The 23,777-nt window shown below is 39.2% G+C and overlaps 3 protein-coding genes across 4 annotated transcripts; 2 read left to right on the forward strand and 1 right to left on the reverse strand.

The window, feature by feature from the left end:
- Positions 1-374: 374 nt before the first annotated feature.
- LOC103983665 (delta(24)-sterol reductase) lies at positions 375-4,450 on the forward strand. 2 transcript variants are annotated; one of them, XM_009400961.3, is made up of 3 exons: positions 375-702; positions 2,314-3,561; positions 3,804-4,450. In XM_009400961.3, the coding sequence occupies exons 1-3, from the start codon at positions 700-702 to the stop codon at positions 4,245-4,247; spliced, it is 1,695 nt and encodes a 564-aa protein (XP_009399236.1). In that variant the 5' UTR covers positions 375-699; the 3' UTR covers positions 4,248-4,450. The 2 variants fall into 2 exon arrangements, with proteins under 2 accessions (XP_009399236.1, XP_009399306.1); XM_009401031.3 differs by having other exon boundaries at positions 375-545.
- An 11,033-nt stretch (positions 4,451-15,483) lies between these two features.
- On the forward strand, positions 15,484-16,142 carry LOC135652560 (14 kDa proline-rich protein DC2.15-like). Its single transcript, XM_065173576.1, has one exon. The coding sequence runs from the start codon at positions 15,527-15,529 to the stop codon at positions 15,908-15,910; it is 384 nt and encodes a 127-aa protein (XP_065029648.1). The 5' UTR covers positions 15,484-15,526; the 3' UTR covers positions 15,911-16,142.
- Positions 16,143-17,924: 1,782 nt separating this feature from the next.
- Positions 17,925-18,627, reverse strand: LOC135652571 (14 kDa proline-rich protein DC2.15-like). Its single transcript, XM_065173592.1, has one exon. The coding sequence runs from the start codon at positions 18,558-18,560 to the stop codon at positions 18,165-18,167; it is 396 nt and encodes a 131-aa protein (XP_065029664.1). The 5' UTR covers positions 18,561-18,627; the 3' UTR covers positions 17,925-18,164.
- Positions 18,628-23,777: the final 5,150 nt, after the last annotated feature.

The following is a 23,777-nucleotide window of genomic DNA, read 5'->3' on the forward strand; positions in this document are numbered from 1 at the left end:
CTAGAGATGTTTTGTTGAATGAAATCACCAACATCATAGGCAAAGATTTAGCAGGAAAAGAAATTCTCAACATGTTTGGCATGCAATATAAACAAGTGATTGATGATATTTTGCTCCACCAAACTGTTAAAATGAGTTAGATTTGCTCTGATATTTCTCGATATAAATATTTTCCGCAGCAACAAAAGTAGATTTCTGTATCTTCTTGTACAACTATAATGCACTCTCATAAAAATGATATGAATTCTCGTTAATATTTTTATTAATATTAAGGTTGTAAACCAACACCCTGACAGCAAGAACATGCCACTTGCTGTGACATCTTTTTCTGGGTATATATTACTATAAAGAAATCATCTGCCACCTGCCATATAGAACATGAGAGGCCGAGAGAGAGAGAAAAAGAAAGAGCATCTTTTGGTGCTATATTGACACATCCCAAGCACCCGAATCCCTTGGCCGGCCCCTTTGCTTCCGTCGACTGAGGCCCCGGCGGCCTGCTCTCCTCATCTCCCCCGCCGTCCTCCTCCCTCCTTGATCATCAGGTCTACCCTGCTCCGCTTCTTGAAGAGACCCTGTAAATGATGCTTGGCTGTGTGTATGTGTGTGGATCTTTCTTTCTGCTACTACTTCCTTGTGCTGTGGTTGCTGCTGACAAGTGTGCAAGCTTGCTTTCATACTGCATAGTGGCTTACATTTATGGTCAAAATCTCAACTTTTTCTCCATTCGTCATTGTCGATCGGCTTTTGTTAGATCTTATAAGTTCCTCAACTTTTGTGTGTGGATCGTTCTGCTACTACTTCTTTGTGATGTAGTTGTCGTTAGCAAGCGGGTGATATTTCTTTCTTGCTCCATAGTGCCTTGCAATATCGTCAAAATTGCAACTTTGTTTCGCTTGTCATAGTTATTCCAGTTTTGTTAGATCTTCTGATGTTTTTTTGTTTTGTCATGCAAAAAACAGTTCTTTTCCTTTTTCCTCTTTCTCCAGCATCATTTCTTCTTCTTTTTTTTTTTTCTCTTACTGCCTTGATTTAGTAAGCATTTCCTGTTCTCTGTGCATTCACTCCCTTATGTGCATTGTTCAGTAAGTTTTGTTTTGTTTGTTTGGTTTTCTCTTAGAAGTTGGTTTCTCGGTATGATGTCAGTTTCAAGTCATTGCTCAGATTTTTAGATTAAAAATACTGTTGTTTAACTTTCTAGTAGAATGTCGGTTTAATTTTTAAAGATGTTTTCTGCTTCCATTGTTGTGCATTCATAAGTGACTGCCTGTTGGTGTCAGTTTCAAGTCATTGCTCAGATTAAACATACTGTTGTTAACTTTCCAGTAGGTCTAATTTTTAAAAATGTTTTCTGCTTCCATTGCTATGCAATCATAAGTGACTGCATGTCGGTATCTCAACTCATTGCTCAGATTTTTAGATTAAGAACACTGTTTGTTAACTTTCTAGCATAACATCATCCAATTTTTCAAAGATGTTTTCTGCTTCCCTTGCTGTGCAATAATAAATGACTGATCCAAGTGATGCAGCCACTTAGGTGACTATCTTTAATCTGACTGGTGCTTGTCCGAAATTTTTGTCATGCTGCATGAGGTTCGACTATGAACTATCAGGATCATTGAGCATTGGACCTTCTCAACCCAACATTCTCTCAATTTGTTGCTTATCTTTGACCCTGTAGTTGGGGGTGCTTAATTTTCCATGGTTGTTGCTGACATGTGGTTGGTCCTAATGATTATCCAAAACAATTACAAAGATCTAGCATATATTAGCAAAAATCGACTTGATTTCTTGTTTCTGTCTTCCCTTTGTTCGTGAAACATCAGCGTTTGTACCTCTTCTGTTTTGAAGAATTTTGTATTTTTATACGTTGGGTGTCTATTGCCCCTAGCAATATCAGTGGCAAGTTTATTACTCTGAGTTACCGGTCTGCTTATCCTTCAATGTTAGACTATAGCATCTCCATTTTATCAGATGAGCACTCTCTCTATATAATGTATATTTATCTAGTACAAGCCTTGCCCAGGGCTGGTTTGAAAATAATTTCAAATTGTTTTCATATATCCAGATCTACATCTCATTCATCGTGCTATATAAAGATGTGGATTAGGCTTATGACTACATGCTGTCAATGAATGAATCTGTGTCTTTCTGACCTTTATACACACATCACTCTTCGACTTGTTTAACAATTACGTTTGTGGAGTCAAGTTGGGTACATAGTAGTGGGAGTCAAGTACACCAAGCTACCTGATCACAAATGTTGCAGAAAATGAAACAGTTTGTTGATCATTTTGTTTTGCCAAAATTCAGGTACCAATCATGTCTGATCTGCAAGCACCTCTACGACCCAAAAGAAAGAAAGTCTTGGTGGATTATCTGGTCCAGTTCCGATGGATTGTTGTCATCTTTGTTGTGCTTCCAGTCTCTTGCTTTATCTATTTCAAACTATTTCTGGGCGATGTGAAATCCGCAATGAAATCTGAAAAGCGTCGCCAGAAGGAACATGAAGAGAACGTGAAGAAAGTTGTAAATCGCCTCAAGCAGAGAGATCCCCAGAAAGATGGTCTTGTGTGCACGGCCAGGAAACCATATATTGCTGTTGGCATGCGTAATGTTGATTATAAACGCGCAAGACATTTTGAAGTTGATCTCTCTGCATTCAGAAACATTCTCGAGGTTGATAAAGAGCGAATGGTTGCTAAGGTGGAGCCACTTGTTAATATGGGCCAGATAACTAGATATACAGTTCCTATGAATCTTGCACTTGCCGTCGTTGCAGAGCTTGACGATCTCACTGTTGGTGGACTGATTAATGGTTATGGCATCGAGGGGAGCTCACACATTTATGGGCTCTTTTCCGACACAGTTGTTGCCATGGAAGTTGTCCTTGCGAATGGCCAAGTAGTGAGGTGCACAAAGGATAACGAATACTCTGACCTTTTCTATGGAATCCCTTGGTCGCAGGGAACTCTCGGTCTCCTAGTTTCTGCTGAGATAAAACTAATACCCATTAAGGAATATATGAGGCTTACCTATACCCCATACCGTGGAACCCTGAAGGAACTTGCACAGGCTTATGCGGATTCTTTTGCACCCAGAGATGGAGATCCGTCGAAGGTTCCAGACTTTGTTGAGGGAATGATCTATAATCCAACGGAGGCTGTGCACATGACTGGGAGATATGCCTCTAAAGAAGAAGCGAAGAAGAAGGGTAATGTCATCAACAACGTAGGGTGGTGGTTTAAACCTTGGTTTTACCAGCACGCGCAGACAGCACTCAAGAAGGGTGAGTTTGTGGAGTACATACCCACTAGAGAGTATTACCACAGGCACACGAGATGTTTGTATTGGGAAGGTAAGCTGATCCTGCCATTTGGAGACCAGTGGTGGTTCAGATGGTTTTTGGGCTGGTTGATGCCTCCGAAGGTTTCTTTGCTCAAGGCCACTCAAGGTGAATCGGTTAGGAACTACTACCATGATATGCATGTGATCCAGGATCTCTTGGTTCCTCTGTACAAAGTTGGAGATGCTCTAGAATATTGTCACAATGAAATGGAGGTAATTATCCATGACTTAGTAACATGGTATGGAATTTTGCTAATATGCATTTGTTTAAGTTGGATTTAGTACTTGCAATGATTCTAAAATATTGCCAACCATGGACAATATATGAACTAGAAATTTCGTGTCATGCTATGGATCAACTTGCATTGATGGAACATTAGCAGTTCAAGTTACCATTTAGTGATGCCTGCTACATATAATTGATAAAGAGTTGGCCTTCATTTGTTGCCATTCAGGTTTATCCGATATGGCTCTGTCCACATCGGTTGTTCAAGCTTCCTGTGAAAACCATGGTGTACCCAGAACCAGGCTTCGAGCATCATCACCGACAGGGAGACACGAGCTATGCCCAAATGTTCACGGACATCGGGGTGTACTATGCTCCAGGTCCCGTGCTCCGCGGTGAGGAGTTCAACGGTGCCGAAGCTGTCCGCAACCTCGAGGAATGGTTGATCCAGAACCACGGGTTCCAGCCACAGTACGCCGTCTCCGAGCTCACCGAGAAGAACTTCTGGCGGATGTTTGATGGATCGCAATACGAGCACTGCCGCAAGAAATATGGGGCGATCGGGACCTTTATGAGTGTCTACTACAAGTCCAAGAAGGGGAAGAAGACGGAGAAGGAGGTGCAGGAAGCTGAGGCCGAGATCCTCGAACCGGCCTATGCAGAAGAAGTTTAACATCTGACCAACTTGAGGATTTCAGAATCAGCATAACCTCTTCGAGTCCCGATGAACTTTTTGTGTGTGACCACTTGTGTGCTTGGCTATTTGCTGCTGTACTGTCTGTTGTAGTTGAACTTGTTTAACTCTTAGGGTTGCCCATGTTTGACTATGCTGTCTTCAATTTCTCTACCAACTATTATTACGTGACTTGTTGTTTATAGTGTGCATTCTGCATGCCCAGATGGGATGAGGGTGTTAAGCTGTGGAATTGGAATGGATTAGAGTTAAGAACTTGGAAGAACATGCTGAAAGAGACAGGACATGAACCCTAATTGTTCATCAAGAAAAAGAAAATAACATTTGAAAAGCAATAATTAGGAGAGAAACAAATTCTGGAACCATTTTACAACGAAACTTTAATTGATAATAATGTTTTTAAAATGCATTATTTTAATGATATATGCTAATGAAAATTGAATTGTTATACATAAATGTGTTAAATTTAAACAGTATTTAATAATCCTTATCTAAAGTGATTAATTGCGATTTTTTTTATGAATCTTAACGTGAGATCTTAGTATTTGGAGGGATTCGAGAGAGATGCAACATCAAACATTTTAAGAACGAAAACATAATTATTTGTAAGAGGGTAAACAGGCAAAAGTTTCCGTAAATTATCATTATTATTATTGTTATTATTATCATCGTTCTAAGGAAGGAGATGGGCGGGAGGAGCCGTGGAGACGACGGAGCCGAGCGACCGACGCGCCGTGACTCGCGCCCTTTGCACGCCCTTTACCCGACACGGCCTGAGTCAAACCCGATCGACTCGGCCCGCATCCCACACCTTCCCCAACCCCACCTCGGTATGCGCCGTCGTCCTCCACACCCCCCCGCCGTTCCCCACCTCCGATCTCACTGGCCCCACCCTCCCCTTCTCCACGTGGCATATGGCCCACAGGAACCGTGGTAGGTAGTGCTCGAAAGTCAATTTGAGGGCAGTCAAAAACTATTACGAACAACTCGATCTAACTCAACGTAAACATTGCTTCTTACTTGTCCTCTTAATCGCTTAACAGATCTAATTAAACTTCCAGCATAGATATATGTAAAGATTAACTTAATCCAGCATTGACTTCTAGACAATTGCAGGGTTTTAAGCCGTCAACTTCCGTAAGACTTCTTTGTTTTCTGACTTGGTATTAGTATACAGTGGGGGCAGGAAACCTGTTGTAGCCGACAAAATTGCCTAATTCCCTGTTAACTCGGTCTCACTATAGAAACATGAGGGGCCCTCAAGTCCTCCTTGGGCTTCACTCCTTCAACACCATGTTCTCTTATATATGATGCTCCCACTGAAGCCTCTCAGTTTCCTCTTCCCTGGTTCTGTCAATGGAGGAGTAGTGGAAGGATTAGACAAAGCAGTACACCCTTCCATATCTCCTCCTTTCTCTCTGATTTCTCTCTGGTTTGCTATAGTTTTCCATGTCTTCTTAGAGGAAACACTGCCGTCACTTCACGTCGATCCCATGCGAGACTGCATTTAATGCCGCCGTCTACAAATACTCTTTGATCGTCGAACTCTCAGACTCGGCAAAACATGTCTTCTGTTGCTCTTTTCTTCCTCCTCCTGTCAGCTCTTTCTATCGCCGCATGCAGTGCTCGACATCTGAGGATGACTGCCAAAGATTCAGACAGTTCATATTATATATCCAACGAGGTTGGTGCAACTCCGTTTACACTATCAAGTACCAAGGCTTCTTATCGTTGTTGAGATGCCATTAATCTCATTCTCTTGTTTAGGCTTTTCCGAAGGTGATCGTTCTTGATGAGTCTCCAGTCCAGGCAAGGACACCTCAATCATCCTCATCCAAAGGTGTTGCAGATGATCCGAGAGAAGACGTCGAGGGGAAGAAGGGTGCAGTAGTGTCAGGTGCTGTTCCAAACCCGTCACTTGTTGACGCTTCATGGCGTGTGCCTGGTCGTGGACTGGAGGAGCACCCTGGGTTTCATGTGGATTATGCTGAACCAAGGACCCATCCTCCATCACACAACTGATACACCCCACTCCAATGCCACTCTCTCCCCTCCTTTTTGTAAGCTTTGAACTTTGTTCCCACAAACACCGCGATAGAAACAAGTAGTGGAGTCCTACTCTTCTTCAAACATATACACATCTGATAAGCCTCACATTAGTTAGATTATACTGGCTATATGCGTTTTGTTTGCTGCAGTGGCTTAGACATCTTGTCTTTGTACATTGGATTGCACTTGAATGATAGATGAGAACTCCTTGAATTATCTCGACCATCTTGCCTACATCTTTCTACACGTAACATGGATATTTCAGGATTCCTAACAGCGATAGATTGTGCAGGAGGAGAGGTTCCAATGCCTTCCTTTCATGCTGGGCTGCCTCAAACAACAAAATCAAAGGTAAATGAGAAAGTCGTTTGCCAATCTTGGATGGGTCTGGAGAAATTAAGTACTTAGAATGCTTGCAGTTATGGAACCAATAGCTAATTATAGCATAGAGGATATGGTCACTCATGGTCTATTCCTGCACCGTCTCCTCCTCATTGAGGGTTCAAGATCACATGGATACTTAAATGCCTGCACCTGCTTCATGCATTCCTCGAATTGTATGGGATTCAAGGTGGTAATCTGTGTATTCTTCTGTAGGCGAGGCTGGAGAAGCGAGTGCGAGCATTGCGAGCGAGCGAGTACAACGAAGAATACGTAGGATCCAATGAGACGGGAGTTCTCACCGACGTATCTTCAATGGACTATCCAAGAGCTCAACGAGGACCGTCGATTCACAATAAGTAGGAAGCTATCAGAAATTTGATCTTCCTCGAGGTTTCCCAAATGGAGATGTAACGCGACGTTGTCGAGCTCTCTACATGCATCATACTCTTACAACGTTGTCATGAAATATATACAGAATAGAAGATGTACTACTCCAGAAATTGCTGCATAATGTGGTCGTCAGGCGAAACCCATTGTGTTGTTTCCCCTTCTCAGAGTCTAAACAATGCAAATTGCTTATTGTATTGACCTAAATTTTATGATTTAAGACAGGAAGGTTTGATGTGAAATAAGATCATATTTTGCTTAATTATGGCTCATATTAATCAACTGAACTATCGTTGATGCACCCTACAATTGGGCTCGGAATCGCAAAGATGAGATTTTGCGGCCCATGAAACATACACCGCAGGTGCGTCCGCCAACGAACCCGACCCGAAAATTCATATTCGGATCCACTTTTGGATCCGACGCTTTTATCGGTTTCATTTTTGGTGTAGTTCCGATCCGATATGTCACTGTAACCATCGAAGCGAACCGCCCACGGTTTTCGAGTCTTCGCGATTGCCCCATAGCTTAACGGAAGAAAGCTCGAGGGAGTGAGAGAGGAGGGAGAAATGGCCGGGAGATTGAGCGGCGTGGCATCCCGCATCATGGGCGACAACGGCGTCGCCGCCCGATCCGCCGCCTCCGCATTTCGGTCGCGCTCCGGCATGGTTTGGGACAACGGCACCCCTTATCCGGAGCCCTGCATAGATCGCCTCGCTCCCACCGTCGGAAAGGTACACCGATCCTCCTGAAATTAGGATTTTGTTTCTGGTTTTCTTAGGATGAGTAATATAATGTGAGAATGGAGTCATACGTGATTCTTTGGGTTCTGGGATTTTAATCAGTACGAAGCGTTGGCGTGGCTGTGCTGAGCTTCTTCGCGTCGCTCGGTGCTGGCCGTGTGGAATGACAAAGCGTCCAAGATACCCTTAGTAAGTCGTCTCGCTTTTCTTGAATCTCAATGTTCTCTATATCGAACATCGATGCCCTGTTTTAAATTTTGCTTCTTTGCGTCGATTAGGTCACCTCAAGCACCAGAATCTTTTGTTTTTACCGTATCATGATTGGCATTAATCTTTCATTAAGAAGCTTAGGGACTACGTGTGTCTTCCAAAGTTTCAGCGATGCTCCTACTTCATCAGGATGACTTCCAACTATAAACGAATATTTGTAATATTTGAAGAATTGTACAAGTGCTGATAGCCTTTATGATTCCTACGGTTCCGTGAGCAGCATAGTATTCCTGTGTACAGCTAATTCATCTCCATATCATATACTCTTGAAGAAAGATTCACGCACTATGTTGTTCAAAGTTCATACTTCGCTACATTGGAAAGCAGTCAAGGGAAAGAATAGCAGAACAGACCATTCCACATAGAACACCATCAGGGCCAAATTGGGGTTGTCCTTGTAGTTCCTTCAGGTGGCTTGTAAAGATTTCATCAAGGAGCTGAAAATTTCTTTTGTATGACATCACATATATAAGGCAGGACATATATATGTGAGACTATGTATGGAAATAAAAAGGGGTTTCTTTTGTAAGCCAAATATAGTTCGCAGAAGGAACTTGGTTGAGATTACAAGCCAACTGAACTAAGAGCACAAGGTTTTTGCACATAAGAGCTTAGTTTTGTGTTACTTTATCAGTTTATTATTTAAAACCAAATTAGATTATACTCTCAGTTAACTTAAGCACCTAATAAAAAAATTAGAAATAAGGTTTTGTCCTCGAAAACTGGATATGTTTTGAAGTTACAAGTTTTTCGCAAATGTCAAATAAATTGGACGGGTCATTATGTAAAACAGGCATCACATATTTACATTTGTTTATGATTTGGATGAAACTTGTCCTGATGCTTTATTAGTCAATTCCATCACATGAATACTATTAGTAGTTTTCTCATCATATGGTCGATCATTGTTGTCATGTTGTTCCAAGCAGTCGTTTGGGTGGTTGGTTGTTACCTCCTAGGTAGGATATGCACCTCAAGATGCCTGGGCCATAGATGGTAGATCATTAGTGTTTTCGGGAAGTTTCTTGGGTAGTTGGTTTACCACCTAGGTAGTGATCACTCCTTCAGACTAGTTGTTTGAATGGTTGAGTTATCACCTAGGTGTCAAATGTGCACTGGGACATCTAGGTGTTACATAGTTGGTCATTGGTGTTAGAGGTAGTTGCATGGTGGTTGGTTACGCCTAGGTAATAAATCTGTCTTAGGGTGCCTAGGCAACATACAATTTGTCATTTTTATTATGGCCAATTTCTTGGGTGCTTGGTCGACCATGTGTCATTCAGGAGGCTCAAAGTGTTCGATCCGCATCTACATGTGAAGACACAGATGCATGTATATATTATTATACATGTTCCCTGATCATTGGAGTGCATAATGCAAAATGCAAGCTTTTGGACACTCTTGTCTTCTCGCAAAATTGCTTATGTAGTAGGTAAGTATGCATTGTGACACCTTGGTGGTACATGGCTGTTCGTTATTGTATGAGCAGTGGCACAGGTTGTAGGGATGCCTATGTAGTAAATGAGTCTTAGGATGTATTGGAGATTCAATTGAATTGTCATGAGCGTACATTGTCATATTCTTGGGTTGTTTGATACCACTTACGTAGCGTACATTCCACATGCTTAGGATATTGATTTCAATATTGGCATATGTATGTTGTTAGACACTCATGTGTCATTGTAGTTGGATCTTATTAAAGGTAAACAGATGCCTAGTGCACTATTATGTGAGTGTACAATGTTCCAGCTTTGAAATTTCCAACCTCTGCTGATACTCTGACTTGATTGTTGTCCTAGTGCAATTGGCCTTATTAGATCATGTTAGTTTTTGAGTCGGTGTGTCCGTTGAGAAGGAAGAGAAATAAGGGTGATGATATGATACAGGATACATGTTTTGATACCAAATCTGATTCTGACATGTAATAATAGGAATACACTTTTCATTCATTCATTTGTTAATCTTTCTGATTATAATCTCTTTTGGCTCTTTTTATAAACCTCTTAAGTACATGAAATAAAAAGGAAAACCGTGAAAATAAGAAAATTACATCAAGATAAATCTATCAATTTTTTTTCTTTTTCTGGGGAAGATGAATTTTCAAATTTTTGTTGGCAAATAATTTTATTCATTAATAAGATATTTGATTGATAAGCTTTCTTTTTTGTAAAATGTTCGATCATGATGAAATTTATTTATAGGCCACTTCTCATTTCTGTTATGTAATTAGCAACCAAGCTTAAAATTTGTCTCCTTCCTTTTTTGTCTGGCTTTCTTTCTTTTTATTCTCTTTAAGATACATTGGTAACTAATGAGATCCCCCCCTAAATAAATAAATTTATTTAAAAAAATAATAAATAAAAAAAGTCCAGCATTAGGATGAGAAATCACCTTGTTTGTATTCTAGGAAGGAGATACCTTGTCTGTCATTTGAGAAAAATGTGTCTCATTTATTGTGGGTGATCAATCTTTATAGTCAACTTTGGGGCTTGTTGTCTCCAAAGACTGTGGCAATGCATATACTAGTTAATAGCAATTCTTCTACGTGATATTGTGAGTTTGAGATGTTCTTACTTAGGACCACGAAGAAGGCAACAGATGATGGTCGCTCCTTTTCTCTAATGGCAAGCCTAGGTGTAACAGTAAGGTAACCCTTTTGCTACCTGAATGATCAGGTTTGAGTTTGCTTGCAAACTAGGTTTCTTCTCCCCCTAGTTGAACCAAATTCATTTTGGTAGCTCATTAAAATCACTTGTCGATTTGCCTGGAACAGGTTGAGGTTGTAAAATAATTGACTTTAAGCCTGTTGTTACCAAAGATTAAGTAGTATTGCAATTACTTGTTAATAACAGTGCTTCCATGTGATTTTGTGTTTGAGGTGACCCGAGAAGTGTGCCACAATCAAATTCTGCCAATATGACTGTTCAATATATGCAGCTTCACCCTTCCAAGTAGAAAAGATGTTTTCATTACTTGAACCTCGGTAACAAAGAGTAACCTTACTGTGGTGCCAGGGCTCGTCCTTTAGGACTTTAATAGAACTCACATGTAGAATTGATCATGCGTCCTTTTGACAATATAGTGACTAGAACCTATTTTTATTCCTTCTAGAGCTGACAAGGAGGGGCTTTAGATTTGGTATCACTTGTTACAAGTAAACTATCACAAGTATCAAAAGTTGGTACACCTGAAGCTCTATGAGTCTGTGTGTTTGTGCATAAATCTACCATATACAGCATGGATACCAACAATTTTATTGAAGGATAGATCAGGATAGGACCAATGAAAATGCATGAACATGCTTCTAAAGCATAACGATCTATGCTACCATTATATTCCTCATAGCAGGCATGCATGGTTGCAATAAATTAGTCAAATGATAGGGTTAATTATATATTATTCCTTATAATTAATTATGATTAGCATTCCGATCCTTATACTTTAAAAAATAGTATTGTAATTCTTAAAAGTGAAACATTTAACCTCAATTTGTAAACATATTCTTATAAAAAAAAAGTGTATAAAAGTGTTGAGATAATATGGGTGGGATATTTTAATTGGTGCTTTCATTCCTTTCTCATGTTCGATCAAATGCGGCAATCAGAATGCCATGCACGAATCTCATGTTCCTTGCAGATCTACACGATTAAAAGATACACTAAATGCTTGCACAAAATGGTGCATTATCACTACTCCATCAACCAGACTGCTTCGTAGAACACCAATTGCTTTCTAGAGCTACTTTGTGATCGCAGCAGCAGCAAAAACTAGAAGCGAGCAAGACCTGGAGTTGAGATTGGGCGAGCAGGTGCTGAGGGTGAGCAGGTTGGAAAGAGGAGGGGAGGAGAAAATCAACTACGGCGAGAAGTTTATAAAAAGTTAATAATTAAAAAGATAATAAAATTATATTTTTATCTTTTCCTTTTATATCCTTTTTGCACGTGATAACACGTGTGATTTTTTCCGTTGATGAAGTTAACGATGTAAGGAGAATTATGGTTAAATATTTCACTTTCATAGGTGTAGGAATCCTATTGCTACTTTTTAAAGTATAAAGATCATAATACTAATCATGATTAACTACAGTGGTAATCTATAATTACCCCCAAATGATATGATATTTGAATGCAAGATCTTAAACCATTTTGTGTGTTCTGTCTTGTTTTAAGTAACTTTCTTTCAACAAGTGCTAATGAAATCTTGAAGTTCTTTGGTCGGTAAATAGATGTGTCATTATCTATATCGGATCTGACTCATTGGCAGCATCAACTCATGGGTCGTGTGACTCACCGTGGGATGTCAGTCTTGTTGTATTAGTTATTGTGTAAATCAATATTATTGATCTGTTGCTTGGATGTTAACAACAGCAAGCACCTAATGGTCCATGCAACTGCAGGATTCTTCACATTTCAAGAGGCAAATTGGAACAATCTTTTGAGACTGAGTTCCCTGATCGTGTCAAACATCCTACTACGTATGTTGTTGTTTCAGAACTTTTCATGTGGTGATCAAGAGTCTAGATTATTTGGCCAATAAGGAGTTCCACTAATTAACTTATGATATGATGCTGGATTGGGAGTCCCCTAGTGCCAATATATTTCAGTGATTTGCAACAATGCTAAAGAACTTGGATTTTATCTCCAATGACCATTCTTGAAGCAAAACTCTTTGGCATCAGTTTGCATGCTTGATCTCTTTGCATATAAACTAGGTTGTGAAAGAACTCATAATTCATGATTAGTTTGATAATTGACTACAAGATGGATCAGTTTTTAAGAGCTATGGGAAGTAAGTGATTGAACTAATTCCAAACCCAAAAAAGAAATTGAGATAAGGCTTTCTCTAAATAAAGCTTCTAAGCTTTTGAAAGAAATATGTATATTATAAATTTCACAGTGAAGCCTTTGAAAGAAATATACATGCTCCTCTTTTTATTCCTCCAATCTCATAAACTTGGAAAGTTAAATTCTTCTTTGCAAGAATCAAAATATAGGGAATCTGCATGAGTTAACATCCGTCTCTCTTTTTTACACAGACAAAACTGACACCACTCAAATAATTTTCTAATCCATCAGCCATGTAAGAGCGGGAGGATTAAGGAGAATGAAGTCTGGTTGGTAATATAAATGTCACAAACCATAAATATGATATTTTTCATTCTTAAACGACCTATATCAACTGTAAGAACATGCAAGAGTTGTGTCCAACGAGTCGAAGAACTCGTTGATCTCGGTGAATAGCGAGAGCGTCGCAACGCCTTGGTCATTGCCCTTCTCTAGATTGTGTTACAGAGGAAAGTTTCACGTAGAAATGGTTTTATCTTTTTCACCACTCTTGCATAATTGGAGACGCACATGACATGCACAGGTAGCAAGCTTCACTGACGACGATGAGACCACTACCGGCCAAGGTGGGGATGATGAGGCAGACGACAATATCGTTGCCGGCCAGGGCGGGGATGATGGAGCGACAAACGAGCAACGAACGAGCAAGTGCGTCGAGTGAGGGGGCAAGTGACAGGTGAGAGGGCAAGTGATGGGCAAGCAATCAGGTTGGAAAGAGGAGGGGAGAAGGAAATCAAAAAAAGTTTATATAAAATTAATAATTTAAAATATAATAAATTATATTTTTATCACATCTTTTTTGTACTGTGATAACATGTGCGATTTTTTGTGTGAAAGAAGTTAATAACGTAAAGCGAATTGAGATTAAATATTTCACATGGACAAATTCTAATATTACTTTCAAAATATAGATATTATAATATTATTAATTATAGAAGATAATATATAATTATTCACATCTTTTCTCTTCCTTTTATTATTGGGCATGTTGGACTACTCCATCTGAAATTGTGGATCTTATGCAGGATTATTATTATTCATTACATCAACCTGACCTTTTTAAAACAGACACTAAATGCATGCCAGATCAATAATTTGCAAGGTTGTCCACCACTCCATCCCACTGCATCACAACTGACGGAGACCTCTCATTTGCAAGATCGTCAATTCCGTTAACTGGGTCATCCATGCATGCATGCAAACCGGATCGACATCGATCTACTTGTCGCCATGCATCACGGGGTGGTTTCAAGGAACCATGCACAGGGCAGCAAAATAACAACTCGATTCATAAGCTGTGGTGGTGTCACGAGAGTCGTACGACCCCATTTAATAACCTCGTTGGGGATTGCTTCCGAGTCTCGATGCCGGTGCCAACCCTCGGCTTTTCTGTTGTTCACACCGGTGGGGTCCTCCCCATGTGGAGCCCGTTTATATATCTTCAGATAATTCCGGATCAACCATCGAATTAGTCTGTGTTGTTTGTTGATTGGATTACCAACGATTTTGTCTTCAATTGATGTGTCACGTCGATCACCGTCGGCCACTGCGACATATCTGCTCTACCATGCAGCAAAGGAAAGATACATATGATCAAGAGGTCAGACGAGCATTTCCAAGAAACAATCTTTAGGATAGTAATTTTCACACGTACGTTGATGGTGACTGCACGAAGATTTTCCAAAGTTTTATCTTTAGATTGTACAGTAAGTACTTGAAGAATGCGCATCGAACGCATGCAGGATCATCATATTCTTCGTGAGAGTTGGCCGATATAAACATTTGTTCACTTGTAGGGGGCAAAAACTATAGACTTCATAGTTTGAGTAGGGTTAGGTTTTAGTCTAAATTTTGTGGGGATAATCACTATTATCTACAACAACATATATAAAAAGTCTTTGACGATGATCTCACAATCATGTATGCTTGCTTACCGTCCTGTATGTTTTTTGTATCGATACAGAAAATGAGCTGGAAAAGTCAACTGATGCTTGCTGTAAACCTTTACGTACACACGGGTGTTTCCCACTGCTGCTACATGTATGGCCAAAGCATGGTGAAATAAATAGTCGTTACTGGGAGCTTCACACGTATCGATATGTATGTTGCTAAGTAGAAGTTGAGGTTGTAATAGGTGACATGAGATACAGCATGAAGATCGAGGGTGACATGTAGCATTGTATAACGCAAAGACTCTCTCTATTTTTCGTAGTTTAAGTTTCAGAATTTAATAAGAGCCACGTGATTTCCATGTCTATTACTGATGAAGATGCAAAGACTAAACGAACAAGAACAAGCAAGCACTTACTGGTGTTCACTGCCGCATGAGAGGTAGGTAACAAGTCGACATGCAACTTGCTTCCGTCGGATCACCAGAATTATTGCCAGCTAAAACTCCTTGCCCATCCATTTCATCATCCACATGGCTTCCCTTGTCATCTTCCCCTGCAACAGCTGCACCAAGCATTAAGTAACGTCCACATGCAGCAGCTTCTTCTCTATAAATACCTCGGCACTCCACCTCCAAGCTATCCATCACAACCACTTGCAAGTGTTCCTAGTGAGTTGTTTCTGAGAAGCCATGGCGTCCAAAGCCTCAGCTTCCCTTGGCCTCTTTTTTGCCCTCAACCTCCTCTTCTTCGCACTCACCAGTGCCTGCGGCACCACCTGCCCCACGCCCACCCCGAAGCCGTCCTATGGTAAATGCCCCATCGACACCCTGAAACTGGCCGCCTGCGCCAACGTGCTCAACGGCCTCATCACCATCGGCATCGGCAAGTTCCCCAAGCAGCCATGCGAGTGCTGTACTCTCATCGGCGGCCTCCTCGACCTCGAGGCCGCCGTCTGCCTTTGCACCGCCCTCAAGGCCAACATCCTCGGCATCAACCTCAACGTCCCCATCGACCTCAGCCTGCTCCTCAACTACTGTGGCAAGGACGTCCCCAAGGAGTTCCAGTGCCCTTGAGCCCGTCACCCATCGTCTCCGTCATCTCTATATCCTTTCCGTTCATGTGAAGGTCGTCAAGTATGGTGTTCGACGCGCGTGTTAGTTATCTCTCTTTTCTACGGGAGAATTTGGTTTGCTTTCGATGTTTCAAGATATATGATGGTGAGCAAGTGTTGGTGTATTAATGTACTTGTTATTCTTTGTTGATTCCAAGGTTGTGCAATAATATATTTGTTGTGACAATGCGTCATTAATCGAGTCACTAATATATATATATATATATATATAGCCAGTCTAATAGCTCTTCTCCATCTCATACTTCATACTTAGCACATTCTCCCGTTTGGAACATAATCTGGACTTGGAACCCCATGATTCATTTTGAGCCAACAAGAGGGAGTGCTAAATCCGGTATCAATTCAATTGAAGAAATGGACAACTTGAATTCTATTGGTGAGACTATTTTAGTATGATATATTCCATGTTGTTTGAAATGACATATGGCTTTATGGAAATATAATAATAAAACAGGACGAACCTAAACTATATGACAGTGGAAGGACTCCTGAATTGTACAGGAATAGCTACAATTCCATGTTCAGGTTGGCATCAGAAAACTTCATTTTCCACTCCTCATTCACACAAATATAATAAAACATTACTCTGTCCTTTCTCAACAACATGATGCGATTGCGTGGACTCCTTAAATTAATGGTATTTATTAATCGAATTGGAGTTTCTCAAGCATTACTTAATAAGTTTTAGGAATGAGAACCTTTTTTTACCTTTACAAGAATATTTGTCTATTTTGAGGTTGAGATAAATGCCATATAATAGAGGGTGGATACAAACTAAACTTAACATGAATATGGTGAAGATAGAGGATTCAGCTAGTGATCCTACAAAAATTACATTTGAGACGTACCAAACAAATATTCATCCAATATTTAAGTAAATAAAGATTTAAAATTTTTAAAATTAAAATATATGCTTTTCTCATATGGGTTAGAGGATACACTTAGGGATATTTTTTTAGAAGATCATGGGAATTAAAGTGGACAATTAATTCAGAAGATAGTTACATAAAATCTTCGATCATCAATTAATGTTACAATTATAACATAATAGCTCATATTGACCTTAGGATTATTGACTAACATCCTTATCACATACGATATATATATATATATATATATATATATATATATATATATATATATATATATATATATATATATATATATATATATATATATATATATATATATATATATATATATATATATATATATATATATATATATGTATAAGATTCTTGGTCTTCCAATCAAGAGCTCTCTAATCATTATATATGATGTCATAATCAATTAATGATTTTGTTATGGATTATTTTCACTAAGTGATTATTAAGGAATTGGGTTACATAGTATCGACATGGGTTTGCCATCTAAATACATTATTAAGCCCTTGGTTTGTGATAGTGGCCACTTACATCCATAAGGAACTACTACACCTTAAAAAATCCGTCAAATGTTTTCAGACCCTTATCATGTTCTTCAGCTGTCACTGCGAAAAAGACATGCATTGTGGCTCATGTGAATGACAAGTGGAATTATTTCTAACATTATGCTCCGCTTGAATCAGGATACAACAATACAGTAACTTGTTTTTATTTGTTTATTTCTTGCAACCTCATTGATCATTAACATTGCTGTCTTGTGGCACAGCTGGGTGAGATGTGATATCAGAAAAGACATCAAAAAACAAGCAACACAGAAACCTGCAATTGCACCAATGTCATGCATCTTCTATCTGGAACCCTAAGTGTATGCCCTTGAACTACAGATTTGCCTTCACTTAGCATGATCTGAACCCTAAAACCTTTACTTCTCCCTGGTAAAAGAAATGAGAATAATTAGTCATAACTTGGTTTATGTTCTTCTTCATTTTATCTTTAAATTAAAATACAAGAAAATAAATCCTCCACAGATAGTTAATGATTTAGTCAGTATTTGTTAGCTGAAGGCACCCATTGTCCCAAACAATTGCACAAGCTTTGAATTAAGAAAGAATCAACAATGGATGACACCAAGCAGCAAGGTTGCATCACATCAACACCTCCTCACTGGCTCTCTTGCTTTGCTGCTGGCTCAACCCCACAAGCAAACCAAAGAAGCTCCAATGGAGCCACAAACAAACATACAATACGCGAGAAGTACTCTCACAAGCAAGCATGCACTACGGGAACAGACGACAGAGATGACAGGGAGGCTCAAGGGCACTGGAACTCCTTGGGGACCTTCTTGCCGCAGTAGTTGAGGAGCAAGCTGAGGTTGATGGGGAGGTTGAGGTGGATGCCCAGGATATTGGCCTTGAGAGCGGTGCACAGGCAGACGGCGGCCTCGAGGTCAAGGAGGCCGTCGATGAGAGTACAGCACTCGCACGGCTGCTTCGGGAACTTGCCGACGCCGACGGTGATCAGGCCGTTGAGCACGTTGGCGCAGGCGGCCAGTTTCAGGGTGTCGACGGGGCATTTGCTGTAGGATGGGCGTGGGGTGGGCTTCGGTGTAGGTGTGGGGCAACTGGTGCCACAGGCAGTGGTGAGGGCAAAGAAGAGGAGATTGAGGGTGAGGAAGAGGGCAACTGATGCTGAGGCTTTGGACGCCATGGCTAGCTTCTGCTACCGAGGCACCCAAGTAGACTACTCTTACTACCAAGTGCTTGTGATGGGCATAGTTATGCGCGAAGGTGAAGTATATATAGCCTAAGAAGCTCTATGAGGAGTCAGGCAGTCCAGTTGTCGAGGATAAAGATGACAAGAGAAGCCATGTGAAGGATGAGATCGGTGGCCAAAGCTTGTTAGCTGGCAATGGCGTGGATGGTTCAGAGGAAGCCAAGATGCTTGGTAGGCTTATTTCATGCTCGTTCTACTTGAACATGGTCACCTCCTGTTGCATGGGTTTCCTTTTGCAGATTCATCAATGATCAACATTGTTTTCTGCCACAGCATGATTTAAGATGGCCAAAACGAATACTTAGGTGCATAAATCCAACAAGAACTTGATTCCGTATCATCTTTGCACAAGAAAAATGAAAGAATAGAAACAATGGCATCATTTATGTGGATCCCATCCATCATGTGGGATCTGAACAATACAAGAACATATTGAATGTGTTGTTACCCCTATAATAAGAAACCAAAAGTTAAATGACCACCTCCTTATATGTGATGGTCTCTGACGGGGAAAACCTTATAAGATAGACTATGTTTACACAATTATCTTCAGATAGCCTGAAAATGCTTCACATTTGATCAGTATAATCGAAGTTTACTATAACAACAATAACATGCCATGATATTTCTAACCATTTTGAGATGATTTTTTTTTTCAAGCGATAAATAACGAAGGTAAAATTCGAGTTCAAGACCTTGCGATTGTTAAAATCTTCACCGGATAAGTTTACTTATACCTTCAAAAATATATCGAATGAGATTTAAAACCATGACCCTTTAGTACACAACTATCAAACTAATAATTAAGGTGTAAAATTACTATAAGAATTTTGGCAAAATTATATTAGAGTTTTTGCTTACTATAAGATTTTGATTTAGCCCCACATTTGAAGTGGGTTAAGAATTAAATTTAATCATAATAAACTGAAGATATACTACTATTAAGTTTGGTTTAAGCATTTTAGATTAGTGATTTAGTTTGGTTAAATGCTACTATCACCATTAGGTTATACCTCATAAACATAGATTTTGATTGAGCTTAAACATTTTAAATTTATGTGAGCTTAAGAAGTGATAGTGATGCTAAGCGTATATAATATTTTCTTCCTCTACATTTCCTTCTTACCCTCTGTCGATAATACTTATGAGTACATTTTCTCAGATTAAAAAATAATAAAATATACAGTATAGCACAAATGAGGGGCAAAAGAAGTGTGGGAAGTCAATCATGTCCGACACATCAATCAATAGCAACGCAAGTCTAACTATATCCTTTACCAAGGCCAAGTATTTGTGAAAATAGTGTATAGATGAATTTAGCTATGCGGTAAGAGTCAAACTCTATGTCTCAACCAAGTTAGATTCTATAAAAGGACTAATCAAGATCTAATTTAGCTATAGCACAAGTTAGATTCTCTAAATCCTAACTCACTATTGGGCTAATTAGCTCATATTCACGTATAAAAATGATGAGAATAAAAAAGATAAAAAAATAATTTTACTATCTTTTAAATTATTAATTTCATATAAATCTTTCTTTCCTCTTCGGCTCAAACTCGAGAGGCTTTCATACAAAGTGTTTGGCGTACTGACAACATGGATATTCACCATTGTTGATACATTCAAGCTTAAGGTGAAGCCAGGAAAGACGAACCTCTTGTGCATGACCAACGTTGCAATCAATGAGGAGCTCTTCTTTAGTATCACCAACCATTCCGTCACCGTCGTCGATGTTGATGCCATCTATGTGAAGCCCTTCGATGCTGAGACTATCCTGATTTCATCGGGCCAGACGACCAACATCCTCCTCTATGCCAAGCCTCCTTACCCCAACGCCACCATCTTCATGATGGCTAAGCATTATGCCACTGGATCTGGCACGTTCGACAACTCCATGGTCGCCGCTGTGCTTGAGTACCGAAAGCCCCATGGTTCATCCATCATCGGCTTTGATAAGAACCTCCCGCTCTACAAGCCCCATGGTTCAATGGCACTTCCTCTGGCGAAAACTTCACCGGCAAGTTATGTAATCCGGCGATAACTCTATTTCCTGCGAGTGTGTCGACACTTCTACTTCATGGTCGGGCTCAGGATGAGACCGTGCCCAAAGAACCAGACGTGTCAAGGGCCCAACAACACCAAGTTCGTGGCCACCCACGACGGCTCTCCTCTATGCACAATTCACTGGGAAGTCCAACGACGTCTACACCCCGACCTTCCCTGTCGTTGCCCTAATTCCATTCAACTACACTGGAGCTCTGCCAAACAACACGATTGTGAGTAATGGGACCAAGCTTGTGCTACTTCTGTTCAACACCGATGTCGAGTTGGTGATGCAGGACACGAGCGTTCTAGGGGTGGAGAGCGATAAGTTGCACCTCCATGGCGATAACTTCATCATCGAGCAAGGGTTCGACAACTATGATCCGATGAATGACCCTGCCAAGCTTAACTTGGTGGATTTGGTGGAGAGGAACACCATCGACATTTCGACCAGTGGTTGGGTGGTCTGTCTCGACTAGAATGCATATTCTCTTGATCGAAAGTGTTAAGAATCGAAGGGGAGGGAACCGATAAAAAGTTTATGTGAAAGCCTCTCGAACCGGAGCCGGAGAGAAAGAAAGATTTATACAAAATTAATAATTTAAATGATAATATAATTTTTTTTTTATCTTTTCATTCACATTATTTTTTCATATGATAACACATGTAATTTTTTCCATTGACAAAATCGATGACGTGAGGAGAATTAGGATTAGGAGAATTAGGATTAAATATTTCACTTTTTACTAAGTGTAGATATCTCAATATTACTTTTTAAATTATAGAGATCAGAATACTGATTATAGCTAATTACAAAAGGTAATCTATAATTAGCTTCTCTACTGCTAATTTTTGTCTCAACCCAGTTGAGACATTCAACCATTGGAAGTGAGATCCAATAAATAGATACTATGATTAACTTAGATTTAATTTTTTTATATATAATGATAAGTAATTTCAGGGTTAGATTAATATTTTTATCATTTAAGATAATAAGAAGTTTAATAAATAATTAAATTGAGAAATTAATATTATCCATAAGTCATAAATTATATATATTAGACTTATTAGGGATAATATTGAAGAAAAAATGATTAGGTTTTCTACTTAAAAGGGCCCTATCCATTTTTTTTTTTCTATTTGGCCTTGCATGCATGAAGTCATCATTGTTGGTGGTCTTGGTTCATCCTGATCGAGATTAAGAAATTGATAGGATTCAGACCATCACCACACTATTACAGTGGTCTAAGAGGATGCTTAGAGTTATATGAGCGTAAATGCTGGTCTATCTTATATATTTTTAGTTTTTTATTAGATTATAATAGGATTTGAGCATGAGATATATTTGTATTAGGCTTTGGACTTAGGCTTAAATGAGTTATTAAAAGGGATGTTATGCATGTATCTTAAAATACACATGATAGAAAATTTTGGAATAAACATATGTTTATATTCTATGAATCTCTAACTACTTTGGGTAGATATTTATCTTCATCCAATTGATCCCTACCCATCACTCTTCTAAAAGAAGGTATGTGACATTTATTCAAGGGTGGAAACTTATTTTAATCTTATGGATCCTTACCAACTTCTTTTACAGAAAGAGATATGCGATTCTCATTCAAAAGATATTCATTCTTATAAAAGCATTGTAAACCCTTACATTTTGGAGTTAATGAATGAACGAATGAAGAGTTTAGTGTTCATAATTATCAAGAATATTACGTGAGAGGCTTAAGTGAGGAGAGAGTCCTCAAGAGAGATCCTACCCTATCCATTCTTTCTCTTTCCCTCCTTCCCATCACCGACTTCATCTTCAACCATCATGACAATACCATCACATTCATGGTAACAACGCTATCGATCATCGTCAATGTAGCCCCTATCGATAACTACCATATTATGCGTGAACATTTCTACCATGCCATTCGCTCGACCACTATTTCACCGTCCAATGCTAATAACATTATATCATTTTCAATTGTGTTAAGGGTTATTTATGAGAAAAATATTTCCTACCCTAGTAATATATTAATTTGAAAAATAGGATTGATTTAGCCCTTTATTATATCCTATTTAAGACTAGCTTTTGACATACTTAATTTTCGACTTTCCACGAATGAGTATTTTAACGTCTCTTAGTTTTCTTTGTCTAATTATTTTATATTTATTTATTTAAATTTATTAAATTATTATTCAAACTAATTAAAATATAATCAAGTTATGATTATGTAGATAAATTAATATCTTTATTACTACCCCTTGTCTTTCTCAAACTTGTTGACCTTATCACCTTTGATGACGCCTTTTGTTTTTCCCATCTCATATCTCACTCATCCCCTACATTAAAAGTCCTAGATTTAGAGACGAAAAGAAAGATCAATAAAGAAAGGATACGATAGGATTTATTTTGTTTTTGATTTAATAAGTAGTGTATTTTTCTTTCATTTTTTCTTCTGGTTAAACCTAAAATACAACTGTAGCTAATCCTCTCACGAACATCTCATGCCGTGCTCGATTGCATTTCTCTTCTCTTTAGCTTTTTGTTGTTGATTTTTGGCTTGTTTTGTTGATGAAGAATTAATGCCTTCCTTGTGTCGTTAACTCTACACCGGTGCTTAGATTCTGGCGTCTTCTGCTTCCTCTACTATTGCATGCTAATTTTGACACCAAAAAACAAAAGAGAAAACACGAATGTACAACAAAGGAGAAGAATTCTTATCATCATATGAAGCATACGGGACACTTGGAATTGTGCAAGACATTGATGTTGACAAAAGAAAGATAGATATTACCTCTTTATTGCAATTTGTAAGATGATAACCCCACAATGTTGGTTGGGAAAAGATTACATCTTTATTGCATTTGTATGATCATAACCCCACAGTTTCGGCTGGGAAAAAAGCCAAGACGTTGATGTTGATTGGGAAAAGAGACACATAGCTCCTTCGTCCTCATCCATCAAAATAGGTACAAGGAGGTGATGATGGTTACTCCATGAAATCATCCATGTCTAACTTCCCATAGACCCAACAAGGAACTCGGTGAACGTGTCCTTTCCTTTTTACCAAGGTTGTAAGTGAATAGTGAGGCAAGTCAAACTCTATC

This window comes from Musa acuminata, chromosome BXJ1-4, assembly GCF_036884655.1.
Source record: "Musa acuminata AAA Group cultivar baxijiao chromosome BXJ1-4, Cavendish_Baxijiao_AAA, whole genome shotgun sequence".
NCBI lineage: Eukaryota > Viridiplantae > Streptophyta > Magnoliopsida > Zingiberales > Musaceae > Musa > Musa acuminata.